The sequence below is a fragment of the Colias philodice genome, chromosome 7, assembly GCF_061535455.1.
Source record: "Colias philodice isolate Cphi_HAF_F1 chromosome 7, ilColPhil1 Martin Lab GWU primary, whole genome shotgun sequence".
NCBI classification, from domain to species: domain Eukaryota; kingdom Metazoa; phylum Arthropoda; class Insecta; order Lepidoptera; family Pieridae; genus Colias; species Colias philodice.
Genome location: NC_143092.1, coordinates 418,316 through 434,161, shown reverse-complemented (window position 1 = coordinate 434,161; position 15,846 = coordinate 418,316). Strand labels below are relative to the sequence as shown.

Below are 15,846 nucleotides of genomic sequence, written 5' to 3'. Positions count from 1 at the left end.
TTTCTCATTTTTCTATACTACTCTGTGATACTAATATTATATAGGCAAGATTCGTATGTATGTCTGTAACGAATTGGCTCAAGAAGTACGGGAAGGTTTTTTACGAGACTTTAATTTTATGTTACTCAGAAGAATAACACATGAGCTTCAGAAATACTTGCCCGCGGGTTTGTGTGGCACAGCTTTTTTCTTAAAAAATATACAAAATTGTTTGAATACGCAGAACTTTGAATGTAATATGCACATATGTATGGTGTATAATATGATCTATTTTGAATGATCAGTTTCAACTTCTTTTATATTATATTAGAGCCAATAAAAAGAAGCAGTTTCCTACAATATAGACAAATCAGCTAACGGAGATCAATAAAAAGAACAATATTTTTCTGTCTTTTATTCACTTACAACAATCAATACAATTCATTCTAATCAGAATAAAACAGCGTTTCAATAATTAATATTTATTTATAATAACTCCTATCAACACGTAACATCAAACAGTGATATAATTCATGATGTAATTTCTGCTCGATAATACTGAAACGAACGGCAAAGCGAACTATAAAAACGTGGAATGCACGAATCGATCAAAAAAATCACACTAGAAACCAGGCAAAAATAAATCTGTTTGTTTATAAATATATTTAGTATAATATCATATAAATAACAACTATGTCGCGCTATATATTTATTTACAAGTGGCGCGCTATGAACTTTCAACAATGTATTGGAATTTGGAAATGTATGGCGATATCAGGGAGATATCGGCGAGATATCAGGGAGATATCGGCGAGATATCAGGGAGATATCGGGGTGATATCTGGGAGATATCGGGGAGATATCGAGGTGTAAGGTGATATCGCCTAATCTTCGAGGTTGCGGAAAGCCGCGGACATATCTTCGAGAAGTTGGTCGAAGTCCGCCTTGATCTTGGCTTCACCGTCCTTTACTGGGTCCTGCAATACGAAATATTAGGTTTTAGAAAAAAAATGTATGCGTGTACTAGAGTACACACGTAAGAAGTGAAACTTCTTTATGACCTTAAAAATGTCACGAGTATGGCGTAACGCAAAATTGTCACGCGTACGGCGTAACGAAAAAATGTCACGCGTAGGGCGTAACGCAAAAATGTTACACTAAATTTTTGTCCAACCCCGATAAAGATGTTTCACTTCAACAATCTTAATGCGTTGAGGCATTTTTGAATAATAAAAATTAGTTATTGAACATCATGACACGTTTGCCAGATGCCATCATTAAAATTAAGTAAAAAAAAACATTAAATTGAAGTATTCATCCTTGGTTAATAAAATCGATTATATTTTATTATCTGATACTGAAAGAAGTAAAATATAGGGCCTATTTCACAACATTCTAGGGCATCGAATTTGCGGTGTGCCACAGGGATCCGTCTTTGGTCCTTTGCTATTCAAAAGTTATAAGGATGCTACAACTTCACAGAGGAGGGCCACAAAGCTTGACTCTCGGTACTTTGTTATTCAAAAGCTGCACCAATGCTGCAACTTTATGAAGGAGTGCCACAGGGGTCTATTCTTGGGCCACTGCTATTAAATACTTATACTATTGGTAGAACTGACTCCAATACTATTAGTATATTCCCTATAATATTGGTAGAACTAACCTTGAATTTCATAGACGAAAGCTGGTACAACACGGGTCCCATAGCGTCACGGATGACGTTCCACGTGACCTTGTTGTCAGACTGCGCGGTGCTCTCTACTGCGTGACGCGACATGTCGTAGAACGAGATTATGTTCTTAAGCATGCCCACCGTCTTGTAGAACGGGCAGAAGCGGTCGTACGCAGAGTAGCTGTAAAAATAAAAAATAATTGTAACAATAATCATCAGAAAACACAATTAAATCAATAAAAGTAACAGATCAAACTCAAACATTTATTTATTCAATTACGACTTCTTATAAAAGCACTTTTGAATCGTCATTACATATTTCTACATTTACCACCGATTCGGAAAGCAGTATCTATAGTAAAGAACCGGCAAGAACATAGTTGTTATTTTAAAATCATGTAACAATAATCATCATAATACACTTTTAAAGCAATAATTATAACAGGAAACAATAAAGAACAGAATTATTCTAAACTAAGTAATTATTGAAATGTGAAGTTTATTTTCGGAATTTAATGTGGCAACATTATGCAGCCTATAATTATCTAAAGAATTTCCAAAATCTGCATCGATTTGTCATTGTAATAAATTAAATCTACAATTCTTGCAAAAATAAATTTTATAACATCCTATTTACATTTTCATCTACTGACAATAAAACTAAACTCTCCTAATAATTCCTAAGAAAATTCGTGTGAAATCGAACAAATCTATACTAATATTATAAAGCTGAAGAGTTTGTTTGTTTGTTTGTTTGAACGCGCCAATCTCGGGAACTACTGGTCCGATTTGAAAAATTCTTTCGGTGTTAGATAGCTCATTTATCGAGGAAGGCTATAGGGTATATATCATCACGCTACGACCTACAGGAGTGGAGCCACGGGGGTGAAACCGCGCAGAGCAGCTAGTATCTAAAAAAAAGACGGGTTGCACTCCGAGAGTGCCGGCAGAAGTGAAAACTTGATTATTAACGTTGAGCATGTTTGATATCCATCCGTCTTACGCTTTTTCGATTAGGTCACGTGTCCTGACGCGAGTTTAAGATTTTATACCCATTACAGAAAAAGTGCTCAACGCCGCTAAAGAAGTTTTTTTTTTTATGTCAGAGCAAGCAAAGGGGCAGGTGGGGCCACCTGATGGTAAGTGGTCACCACCGCCCATAAACACTTAGCTTTGCCGGCCTTTTATGGACAAAACAAAAAAGCTTTTTCACTTAATAAACAATCCCACCTGTTCTGCTGCAGGAAGTCGTCCTTGAGCAGCTTGGCCACTTCGAGCGTGATCTTGTCGGTCTCAGCGAGCGACGCTTTACCGACCAGTTGCACGATTTCTGACAAGTCCTCTTCCTCTTGGAGGATCTCCTTTACCTGGTAGAGAATTTTAGCTTTTTACTATTGAATTGTTTTTGACGTGATAACGTTTTTAAAATCGTTTTAGTCGGGTGACATGTTCAGAAACTTGTGTCACACCAAAACGTCACGAGCGCGATCACAGGTATAACGAGAGAGAGACGGACCGATCTCCCGTCTCATCTCGAGTGCTGCCACTGCATTATGTTATCACGTAAACATCTCGATCGTAAACCTACTTTACAAACAACCAATTTTTTTTCTGAGATTTTAATATTTAGCTTTATAGCTTATTTGAAAAATAAATAGTAATAACGGGCGAAAAGAGCCTGTACGGGTCTACAAGATCGAATTTTCCTATTATTTAAAGAAAATTGTTATAATTTAAAGTATGAATATAAAATACAAACCTTTGTTCTGAGTGGCACAAATTCGGGGTAGTTCTTGTCGTAGAAGTCATCTAGAGCACGCATGTATTTACTGTGAAAAAAAAATTGCATTCAATTTAAAATCATTTGTATATTTTTAATACAAGCTAAGCAAATTACGTCAAATTATAATTTCATATTTTTACACAACTACAATTTTACAACTAAAATTAAGTTCTTTATTCCGGTCCTTGGAGTCGGATTTATTAAAAAAAAAATGATTTTATTAAATATAAAAACATATAATGATAATAATAAACCTTTTTAAAATAATTATAAATGTAACTATTTTTTTAATTCCTTGATCCATTTAAGTTATTTTTTTACCCATCAATAAAGATGTTGACTTGTTTTTAGTTTTTTTCTCTCATTATTATGCACTATCTGCGCTTTGCGGTTTCATCTACATTCCTCCGCTCCTGTTGGTCTTAGATAATGATATATAGCCTATAGCCTTCCTCGATTAATGGGCTATCAAACACCGAAAGAATTTATCAAATCGGACCAGTAGTTCCCGAGATTAGCGCGTTCAAACAAACTCTTCAGCTTTATAATATTATAGTATTTTTACCTGTAAGAAATGAGCCAGTTAATGGACGGGAAGTGTTTCCTCTGCGCCAACTTCTTGTCCAACCCCCAGAACACCTGCACAATACCCAGGGTTGCGGCTGTCACGGGGTCAGAGAAGTCACCTCCGGGGGGTGATACCGCACCCACGATGGATACGGAGCCTGGGGAGTAAATATTGTTTAGTAATTGGACATTTTTAAATAGAAAAAAATGTGTGCGTGTACTAGTGTACACACGCAAGAAGTCAAACTTCTTTATGACCTTATTTTTAAAAAAATAATTTACTATATGCAACTTTACAGAAATACGTCAATCACGCGTGGTAGGGATATAAACAAGATGGCGCGTAACGGAAAAATGTCACGCGTAACGAAAAAATGTTACACTAAATTTTTTTCCAACCCCGTTATAGAAGTTTCATTTCAATTACGAGGCGGGATTCGTACATTGGAGAAGCGTACATGGCTTCTCTAAAGCTATTGCAATCTATATTATCTGTTACGAATAAATTTACTAGTATACATTACAAAAATTATTTCAATCAAAATTAGGTATTTGCACTAAACTCTGGTTAGGTTTCTAAAAAAACTTGTGGCAATAAATTAATTAAGAAAACTTAACGGCCACTTCAACTTTATGCATTGGAAGACATGGCAATGTCTGTCGGGTTGTGTATCAATTTTATGTACCATGAAATATTAAACAACAATTACCAATATACAAAACAAAAAGGAAAACAAATAATACATAACAACCTTATCGCATATCAGCGATCTCTCCCAAACAAAGTAAAATAGTTACAATGAATTGAACTCACCCTCCCTATCAGGGTTTCCAAGACACTTGACCCTTCCCGCCCTCTCGTAGAAGGAGGCCAATCGGGCCCCGAGGTACGCCGGATATCCGGAATCGGCGGGCATTTCCGCCAAACGTCCGGAAATCTCACGCAACGCTTCCGCCCAACGGGACGTGGAGTCCGCCATCATGGACACATTGTAGCCCATGTCACGGAAGTATTCCGACAGGGTGATACCTGTTACAAGAAAAATGTATTAAAACTAGCTTCCGCCCACGACTTTGTACGTGCATCCCCGTTTTTCCCCGTTCCCGCAAGAATTTCGGGAAATCCTTTCTTAGCGGATACCTACGTCCTAACATCTACCTGCATGCCAAATTTCAGCCCGATACATCCAGTGGTTTGGGCTGTGCGTTGATAGATCACTATATCAGTCACCTTTGAGTTTTATATATACATACTAGTGGTCCGCCCCGGCTTCGCCCGTGGTACCTACATGTTTAAACTATCTTATCTCTCAAGTTGGATCGAACTGCACATGGTGTGCGAATTTTATTATAATCGGTTAAGTGGTTTAGGAGTCCATTGAGGACAAACATTGTGACACGAGATTTATATATATATATACATATAGTCTAGCTGTGCTACACGGTTTCATACGACAAAATTAAATATTATGTCTATATCTCATGTGTAATTCTAATGTACAACCATATTACTGTAAAATTCCATCCAAATCCATTACGTAAAAGAGTAAGAAACATCTATCCATCCATTGATCCATACTTACAAACTTTCGCTTAAAAATGGCGAATAAACTTGCATTTATAACATAGACATGAATTAGTGACGATTAATTATTTTAGATTCTACTTTTTTCCATATATATAGTAAATTGTCATATCTCTATCTAAAATAATATAAACACTTTTCATAACTATAAATTAATTTTTTTTATCAATATTTGACAAAAACTATGTCCTAAAATAATAATTTGTTGTTATGTGATATACACATTTAATAAAAAAATCTTTAAAATATCATTATTTATCATGGATATAAACTTTTACAAAAACACAAACAAACGGACTGATTTCTATATACATACCAGTATAAATAGACGCTTCACGGGCAGCGACAGGCATGTTCGAGGTGTTAGCCACAAGTGCTGTACGCTTCATGATGGATTCTGTCACTCCGTCAATCTCAACGCTCAACTCCGGGAAGTCGCGAAGTACTTCGGACATCTCGTTACCTGGTGGATAAAATGTATAAAATCTTCTTTAAACTCGTTGAGAGTAAAATTTCAAAGTCGCGTCATGGAGTAAGGCGGCGATTTTGGTGTCTTTGAATCTTGCCGAAGAAGTTTCACTTCTGACACGTATGTTCGGCACACACGCACAATTTTTGGTAGTTTTTTAAATATATAACGTTTATTCTATTCCATGAACAGATAAATTAAACAAATCTAAAATCTTCTTTTCAATCTTGAATCAAGGACCTTGAGTTATGTAACTAAACTTTACTTACAATATACATATTGTAAAAAAATGAAAAATATACAAATTAAATTTATTCCCAGTACATAGAACAACGTATCATCGATTATTTTAATGTTTTTATATTTTTTTAAACTTGTGTTTTAATATTAAATTCTTGAATTTTGAATTGAATTGATTTGATTTGAAATAAAACTCACCACGCTCCCCGCACCCGACGTATACGATGACGTCAGAGTTGGAATATTTGGACAGAGCTTGAGAGATGACAGTCTTGCCGCAACCGAAAGCGCCGGGGATGGCTGTTGTACCGCCTTGTACACATCTATACGAAAATATCATAATATTAAACTCATATTTACACTTTATCCCAGATAAAACAAATAACTTAACTTTTTAACGGATTTTAAACGCGATTGTCGATCATTAAATGTCAAAATGTCGATCATAAAATATTCATTAAGTTACAGATGTGCAATGAGTTAGTGATATTCAGTGAGTGAGTAATATTCAGTGAGTGAATGATGTTCTGTGAATGAATATACGCGAAAAACGAGCCGGCCACATGTTGTCCGCTGATTTACACAATATTGAATATGTTCAATTGGTATTCAATGAGTTTAAAAAGTTCGTCATATTCAATAATTAGTTTTATTCACTGAGTGAGTGATATTCAGTTAGTGTGCAGTGTCCACTGAGTGATTGCTCCCAATAAATATAACATACGGTAAGAGCGAATCAAGTACACGTTGACCCGTAAGCAGCGGGTGGTTTACAAGCAATGTGATGCTCAATGAGTTCGTTATATTCAATAAGTTAGTGGTGTCCACTGAGTGAGTGATATTCAGGTAGTGTGTGGTGTCCACTGAGTGAGTGATATGCAGTTAGTGTGAGGTGTCCACTGAGTGAGTGATATTCAGTAAGTGTGTGGTGTCCACTGAGTTAGTGATGTCCACTGAGTGAGTGCTACGTATATAACTTACGGGAAGAGCGAATCAAGCACACGTTGTCCCGTTAGCAGCGGATGGTTTACAAGCAATGTGATGCTCAATGAGTTCGTTATATTCAATAAGTTAGTGGTGTCCACTGAGTGAGTGATATTCAGGTAGTGTGTGGTGTCCACTGAGTGAGTGATATGCAGTTAGTGTGAGGTGTCCACTGAGTGAGTGATATTCAGTAAGTGTGTGATGTCCACTGAGTTAGTGATGTCCACTGAGTGAGTGCTACGTATATAACTTACGGGAAGAGCGAATCAAGCACACGTTGTCCCGTTAGCAGCGGATGGTTGGCGGGCAGCTTTTCTGTGACCGGACGCGGCTGTCTCACCGGCCACACTTGTAACATCGTGTATTGAGCTTTCTCACCGTCGAACTCGGTTTCTAGCACCATGTCCTAGAGACAATGGAGTTAATATCAATAATTAATGTTATTTTTTTAGGACTCATATACTAAGAGGCTAGAGGCAGTGGCAAGCCGAGACCTGAGTTTTATCAATTTTTCCATTCTTTAAAAATTGCTCTATAAAAAAGCATTCCAATGCTTTTCTTGAACAATCACACAATTTTCTTCTTTTTTTTATTATAGTTAATTTGTTATATAAGATACATAGATAGATTGATATTTATAATATGGAATAGTTACAATTCACATTATTAAAGTAACTATTAGCTAATATTCTTAAAAGATACAATAAAAATTATAATGTCAATAAAGTCAGTTTATTTCTATAATAAATACATATATACTCACAGTGACTTTATAGTTGCCGGCTGGTGCAATATAAGTGACTGTACCCTTGGCCTTCGGTGGCATCAGCATCTTATGCTTCACCAGAGTGTTCTCGTGGACGATACCGTAGAGATCACCACCGGTGATGTGCGAGCCCACCTGTGGTGAACAAAGTGATGAACGGAAACACACAGCTCTTATGCTTTTACGGATGTCATCGTAATTTAAGTTTATGTACAATTTGTTATTATGTTCCAAATAAAGAATTTTTGAATTTTTTTTTTTTTTTGAAATCATTTATTTTGATAAGGGCCAAAAATACCAAAATTACGTTGAAAAAATAAGTACATTTAGAAAAAAGTTTGAAGAATAATTGTTGCAGTTCATATTTCGGTTTCCATTTTTAATCAAATTCACTATTTCAGATGAAAATTATTTCACCGCATAGCTGATTACTATTTTCTTAATGTCAAATAATTCTATGTCATTATAAAAAATAAATCAATACGGGCATGTTTCCGCAACTTGACGAGTTTATTTTGCGTGAAATAAGTAGTTAGTTACTCAAATTAATCTTCTATTTTGTTATTATTATCCAACTAAAACCGACATCTGCTTAATTATTTTTGAAGTGAAAACTTCTTTAGCGGCGTTGAGCACTTTTTCTGTAATGGGTATAAAATCTTAAACTCGCGTCAGGACACGTGACCTGATCGAAAAAGCGTAAGACGGATACCATTCCAAAATATCAAACATGCTCAACGTTAATAATCAAGTTTTCACTTCTGCCGGCACTCCCGGAGTGCAACCCGTCTTTTTTTATAACTTTTTGGACAAATTCTTTGAACTACAACATACCTTAACATTCAACGGGTTGAACTCCCAATCGATCTCCCGAGCCAAGCAGGGCACATTCACACCCTTGGGGATGTAGATCGAGTTGGTCAGCTCGTTGATGTCCTTCAGCGGCCTTTGGATACCATCAAAGATGGATCCGAGGATACCTGGTCCGAGTTCCACGGACAGCGGCTTGCCTGTACGGAGTACTGGGTCACCAACCGTCACACCTGATGTTTCTTCGTACACCTATGGGAATGAATGAATAAAAATATATAAACAGCATGAACTACAGTTATGTGTTATGAACATAGATGTTTGCTCTGTGTCTGGGTGTTAATAATTATCTATATAAGTATTTATTTTAAACTAGCGGTCCGCTCCGGCTTCGCCCGTGGTACATATTTATGTTTTCTCTACATAAGAACCATCCTGGTACTTCAAGGAATATAATAAAAAAAGAATTATCGAAATCGGTCCACCCATTCTCGAGTTATGCGCTTACCAACACATTTTGTGATTCATTTTTATATTATAAGATTATATATGTATGTTTATCAGTCATCTGGTTTCCATAACACAAGTTACAATTTACGTCCAACAAAAAAATATTCTTAGCATGATGAATACAGTTAAACTTGATAATATATCGTAACAATTTACATTACAAAAAAAGATTTTCAGATACTATCTTTAATGGTAAATATATATTGTACATTGTACATTTGCGCTGGTGTTTGAATGAAAGTACATACCAATATTAATAATCTCTTTCGATACATTTCCAAATTGAATAAAAAACTATAACATAAAAAACCAAAAAATTGTTGACTGTAGAACCACAGCTTCACACTTCACAAAGCTGTCAAAACAACACATTTTCATTTACAAAATATCCAATTACCTGAATGGTAGCCATGTCACCCTCGAGCCTAATGATCTCGCCCACGAGTTCATTGTAGCCAACACGCACCAACTCGTACATAGCCGATCCGGACATCTTTTCCGCCGTTACGACTGGACAGACGGACAAACATTTTGAAAAAAATTAAAGGATAGAATAGATCGATTAGATTCTTTCGACGTACTGCCTGAGCTATCGAGTATTAATATCTTCTTCTCTTAGATTTTTTAGAAGCCATAAAACTATATTTTTTATTAAAAAATTAAAAAATGTAGTATTTTTACAAAGCGTAATTTTAATATGGGATATTATTTCAAACTTACCGGGTCCAGAAACGGCGAATACATAACCGAACCGCTCCTCATTCTCCTCATTGGCGATCGTCTTCAATGCGCCCTTTGACGCCATTTTCAATATATTTATAATATATTTTTGTATCTGTGAACAATTTGTTGAACTTATTAACCAGTGAAATTTTGTAGGACGTTTCCATTGCTAATATTACATAAACATAACAAATTGCATTAATTAAATGGAAACAATAGTTAAAATAAGCATTCATAGAAACCGATAAGCATCCAAAGAGACAGGGAAGCAAGCAGAAAATAACATTTGACACTAAATGACCAATAAATTCTGCTTTAAAACATATATTTTAGATGTGTTTTTTTTTTATTTGAATTAATTTTCGAAACTTTATATAATGTGAATGATAGGAGGCAATGTAGGAGACATGTCACTGATTAGAGATTTTCTTCCTTTCATATGCACCAAATAACTATTCCAGATTGTAGTAAATGTTACCAAAAAGATGCTATTGAACACATAACGTTGAGAGGTACCATAATATGATGACCTCATCTAATGAAAAGAATTAAGAGAAAATTATTATTTTATAAAATTGTATTGTGTACAACAAACCTTTACAAATACACCCAATAAAAAGATATTTTTTTTTATATAATTTATTAATTTTGAACATAAATTATAGAAGTATGTCTTTATGGTTAGAAAAGTGCTGACAGATCAGCTGATCATTTATCAACCATACAACATGTCACTGATATCAACATCCATCAATGTCAATTGAGAATTGATTTTTTTTTAAATTTTCCATATCTATGATTTTCATAACCAATATCCAATTTTATCAATACTTGATAAACAAATTGATTTAATTCTTTTAATATGCCCAAAATGCATATTTTTTAGAAAGAAAACAGTATTCAAAACATAGAACCGTACATAAATAATGATTATTATAAAACACGGACTGAGTTTCCAATTTATTTAAACGTACTATTTCTCTTACAAAATACTAAATGCTTACTTAACAAGAACTATAGTATATTCTATGAATGCAAAATGAAATATGTGCAGTACATGCATATATTACAATACATTTAATTTAAAAACATACATGAAGACATATTATAGATAAAACCTAATAAAATATTGTTTTGGGGTGAAATGAAACCTTTTCTTGAGTAACAAATATGTATTATGTAATTTGGATATAAAAATCATAAGAAATGAAATGAATGTATTGATATGTCTATATTGACTAAAAATGTGATCTTTTTCAATATGCTCTGGATAAAAACTATAAAAAACACGTTTGAAGGAGAACATATCTGGATAAAAACTATAAAAAACATGTTTGAAGGAGAACATAAAATTTAAATATAACACAAAAAGAAAAGGGGTTTTGGATTTTGTATCATTATTGTATGAGATGATAATTTATTCTCTTTCATTCATTTTTGATACAATATGTTTGATAATTGATACATAAATCCAATGGAATTCTTTGGAAGTAAATAAGTTATACAACTTGGACTTGGTAACTGGTGATAATCTAACATGGACATGGTAGCAATATGAGTGTATAGTAATTTTCACTGGACACACATTCATTGTTACAATCACATGACCAATATAGGTTCATGTTTTGAGTTGTTTGGTTGTATACATTTAGGTAGAAATAATTTAAACTTATATGCATTGAAGTCAATTTAAATAATAGGTTTCTTAATCTTATTAGAATGTTTCTTTGAATTATTAAAAAATAATAAGTGTGATAAATGCACAGTATAAAAATACAATGTAATAACTTAGTTTGGATTGTAAAAATCGTTTTAAATTTATAAGCCTCTTAATTATTGTCCCAAAGAATAAATTTATGGACAAGGTAGGATTTGGGACAAACCGAATCAATATCAAACGATCACATGATTAAAAAAATATGTTCTTAAAAATGAAATGATTGAATAGTTATACAAATTATACTAATAATAAAGCTTACAATATGACTTTAAAACCCTTTAATGAGTAGAATCTAAAGAAAATATATAAAAATGCAAAGTTAAGGCGTATTGCGGCACATCAAGCAAAAGCTTACCAAAAACCAAATAATAAGTAATATTCACAATCTTTAGCACAAGCACATTAAATTGTAATAAAAGTTTAAATTTAAAAGCAGATTTACAATAAAATCAACTCACGGGACAAGAAAGATGGAAAAGACGACCCGAGAATGGCGGAGGATCACAACTTATCACAAGACCAATGATAAAATTTATGTCAGCTGACCTAAGTCTATGATCTGTTGTCTATGCAAACTTTTCATTGATTTTTTTGATTTTTTATTACAAAAAAAATTAAATAAATAACAGACTCCCATGCTACCATTAAATAATTGAAATATTTTCATATTTAATTTCCAAACCTTTGACATTAAAACAGTTCTAAAATGCCCATATTCATATACCATCTATACGTTATTAGCTTTCCTCCCGAAGCTTCGCCCGCTTTGTCTGAAACAACTTCCTCTCTAATAACTCTATCTATTAAAAAACCGCATCAAAATCCGTTGCGTAGTTTTAAAGATTTAAGCATTCATATGGATATTATATGTAGAGACAGAGAAAGTGACTTTGTTTAAGGCCGCCTTTCCATCTGCAAGAAAACTTCCGCGAGAAATGTCCGACAGTTTGTCTGACAGCAACTTGCAAGTCTAATTCCGCGTTTCCACCTGTAAGTAGACTTGCAAGTTGCTGTCAGACAGACTGTCGGACATTTCTCGCGGAAGTTTTCTTGCAGATGGATTCGCGGCCTAAGTTGTGTAGCTTGCCGGTGGAAACACGGAATAATAATTATTAGACTTGCAAGTAAATGTCAGACAGACTATCGGACATTTCTTGCGGAAATTTTCTTGCAGATGGACAGGCGGCCTTATTGAAGTAATGCTATGGCAATATTATGGTCTATGTGATTGCAAGTAATTTATTATTTTAATAAGTACTTTAAAAAGTCATTAAATATTTTAAAATGATTTAAATTATTCTTATAATCGTAAATCTAATATTAAAGTTCTGGGTTTTAAAGTTAATTTTCTCCGAAACTGCTTGACTGATTATAATGAAATATTTTGTACATAATATCTACCTAGTAGGTCTTATAAGCGGGTAAAATAGACTATTTTTTTACATTTAACGTTACATACTACGTACTAGAGAGGACATCGCTACTACACTATTTGTAACACGATTTAGAGTCAATCGTCAACTTTTTTTTGTTACATTGATTGGTTTTAATTGATAAGTTTACTCATATTTTTTTATATGATTAACAATATTTATTTTTTACATTTGCATTGATTGGTGTTAATTTATAAGTAATAAGAAGCAGAATATCTACAAAGTGTATGACTCACTAGCCACCCCGCGCCGCGGCCGCGCTTGTCGCACAGATTTTGTTCGTGGTGCCCTCTCTAGTAATAATACCTCAATTTAGGCAATAAGTGATAAGATAAGGCAGAACAAGGTTTCCCGGTTTGCCGGGTCAGTTAGTATAATATTATAATTACATTATTTGTTTGAGTGACTATGAATTATATAGTTATACTTATAGTACGTTACAACTATAACAGAATTAATGTTATTAATGGTTCAGAATCATTGACTACTATTTTTATTCTCATTTATTTCTCACGATAAGAAATTGATTCTTACAAAGTATAATAGGGCTATCTTTCTTATATGTTCTAAGTGAGATATTATTATAATAAAATTAACACAGGGAATTAACCACATAACTTAATATATTATATCACATAATATAGCTACAATAATAAATTTAATCTACAATTCTTTCAAATTCTAAAACGTCAGTCTCTTTTTTTAGCCTGTAGGGTTTGTAGTTTATTGTTTATGACGTTGTCTTTAGTCTACTGTCTACTTTATAGTGTACATGACATTTATTGTATTGTGAATTTTGTGATCTATTTACTACAACAAGGAAATTATTAATTTATGAACGGGGCTTTTTGTCCCCTCAATTGGCAATAATTCGCGTGGTTATATTTTTAACACATCGTGGTTAAACATTATATAGAAGACAAATTATGTACGATATGTATTCAAAATACAGAACAAGCTCTGTCGAACAAGAACAACATAACTAAAATCTTGAATCCTGTGACGTTTTGATGTATAAACTTTAATGGCGAATTAAATTACAGGAACAAGAAAGATATTCAATTGAGTAAGCTATTATCTTGGATTCTCAGACACGGTGCTAACAAAGAGGGACTTAACATAAGGTTCGTTATTTATATTATTTGAATTGCATATTGTCAACGTGTTGAAAACATAAAAACGGAGTGTTTATAAATTTGAATAACATTGCAATTTAAACTTATAAATTGCTACCTATCAATTTAACCGTCTGAAACGATGCGAATCTGAAATCATAATAATGATCCTAGTATTTCGATATCTTAGAAAAATATATACCTACAACCATATTGAAAAATGAAAACCTTTCACTCGGATCTGGACAAAAAGTGTCGTCTGATCTTCTCATCATAATGTATTATTATAATAGAATGTGAATAAGCTTGAATTATTATAAAACATCAAAGAATTATTCCCACATAGATATTGTGGGAATTTATTCTGACACTCGTGATTAATTTGTTTTGTTTGCTAATTTATTAATATCAAATTATTCTAATTTAGTTCCGAAGGATACATCTCTGTCAGTGATCTATTGAGGCACAAATCATTCCATACATACAACCAAGCAGATATTGTGCGAGTGGTCAAAAATAATGATAAACAAAGATTTACATTGAAGTTAAATAATAGTTCTAACAACTGGGAAATCAAAGCTAATCAGGGGCATACTATAAAAGAAATAAGTAATGAAGAACTGACTCCAATATTGGAAGTGAGTATGACAGATATTGAAGTAGTATTGTTTAGTATGACTAGCCGCTCCGCGCGGTTTAACCCCCGTGGCTCCTCTCCTGTTGGTCGTAGCGTGATGATATTATATAGCCTATAGCCTTCCTCGATAAATGAGCTATCTAACACCGAAAGAATTTTTTAAATCGGACCAGTAGTTCCCGAGATTAGCGTGTTCAAACAAACAAAGAAAACTCTTCAGCTTTATAATATTAGTATAGATTCAAACTTAATGGCAGCTCGGAAAATCGTACACTCCATTACGAAGAAAACAATTTAAGGTATTAGTGGGATGTTAAGGGACCTGTGCGCACCTGCACTTAACTTCGGAATCGCCATTAAGTTTGAATTGTATAACTATAGTAAATATCAAACTAATCAACTATAACCTATAACCGTAGTAAATATCAAACTAAACAAAATTTATTAGGATATCTGATATTTAAATCCTAAGGAAAATTTTGTTAAAAAATTAAATTTTCCTTTATTATATTACAGCTTAATTTAGTTCCAAATTCAGTAGTACTGTGGAAATATTTGTTGTACATTATGTAATTGTAAATCATAAATAGACAAATAAATGTATTTCATTTCATATGGTTACATATGTAGTTGCTACATGCATAGTATAATATAAGCAATATAATATGTAAAATAAGTTAGTTATTATAGATATCGTTTTACAGTCATTAATCCATCAGTCCCCGGAATCACAGACACAATAGATAATCTATTGTGTCGCGCCCCGATCGGGCCGCTCGGTGGTCAATGGGTTAAAGAGTCCTCATGTAGACATAACACCTTGTTGTCGTTGTTTTATCGCCACACTCCAACC

The 15,846-nt window shown here is 33.7% G+C and overlaps 2 protein-coding genes across 5 annotated transcripts in view; one reads left to right on the top strand and one right to left on the bottom strand.

Annotated features, from left to right (window-relative positions):
• The window catches only part of THADA (Thyroid adenoma-associated protein homolog), a 279,980-nt gene extending 276,088 nt beyond the window's left edge, over positions 1–3,892 (top strand). The window contains exon 28 of the transcript XR_016315819.1: positions 3,861–3,892. The gene's annotated coding sequence lies outside the window, so the exon portion shown is untranslated. The remainder of the gene's footprint in view (positions 1–3,860) is intronic.
• On the bottom strand, positions 380–12,379 carry LOC149486877 (V-type proton ATPase catalytic subunit A). Of its 4 annotated transcripts, none has more exons than XM_089696998.1 (15): positions 12,267–12,379; positions 10,086–10,200; positions 9,763–9,875; positions 8,880–9,107; positions 8,043–8,180; positions 7,534–7,685; positions 6,494–6,618; positions 5,903–6,049; positions 4,816–5,031; positions 4,000–4,159; positions 3,411–3,480; positions 2,882–3,018; positions 1,643–1,832; positions 835–956; positions 380–790 (listed from the first exon to the last, which is right to left on the bottom strand). In XM_089696998.1, exons 2-14 carry the CDS (start codon positions 10,168–10,170, stop codon positions 864–866), a joined length of 1,854 nt encoding a protein of 617 aa, XP_089553124.1. In that variant the 5' UTR covers positions 10,171–10,200; positions 12,267–12,379; the 3' UTR covers positions 380–790; positions 835–863. The 4 variants fall into 4 exon arrangements, with proteins under 4 accessions (XP_089553124.1, XP_089553123.1, XP_089553121.1 ...); XM_089696997.1 differs by having other exon boundaries at positions 380–813; positions 847–956; XM_089696995.1 differs by having other exon boundaries at positions 380–956.
• Between the last annotated feature and the right edge of the window lie 3,467 nt (positions 12,380–15,846).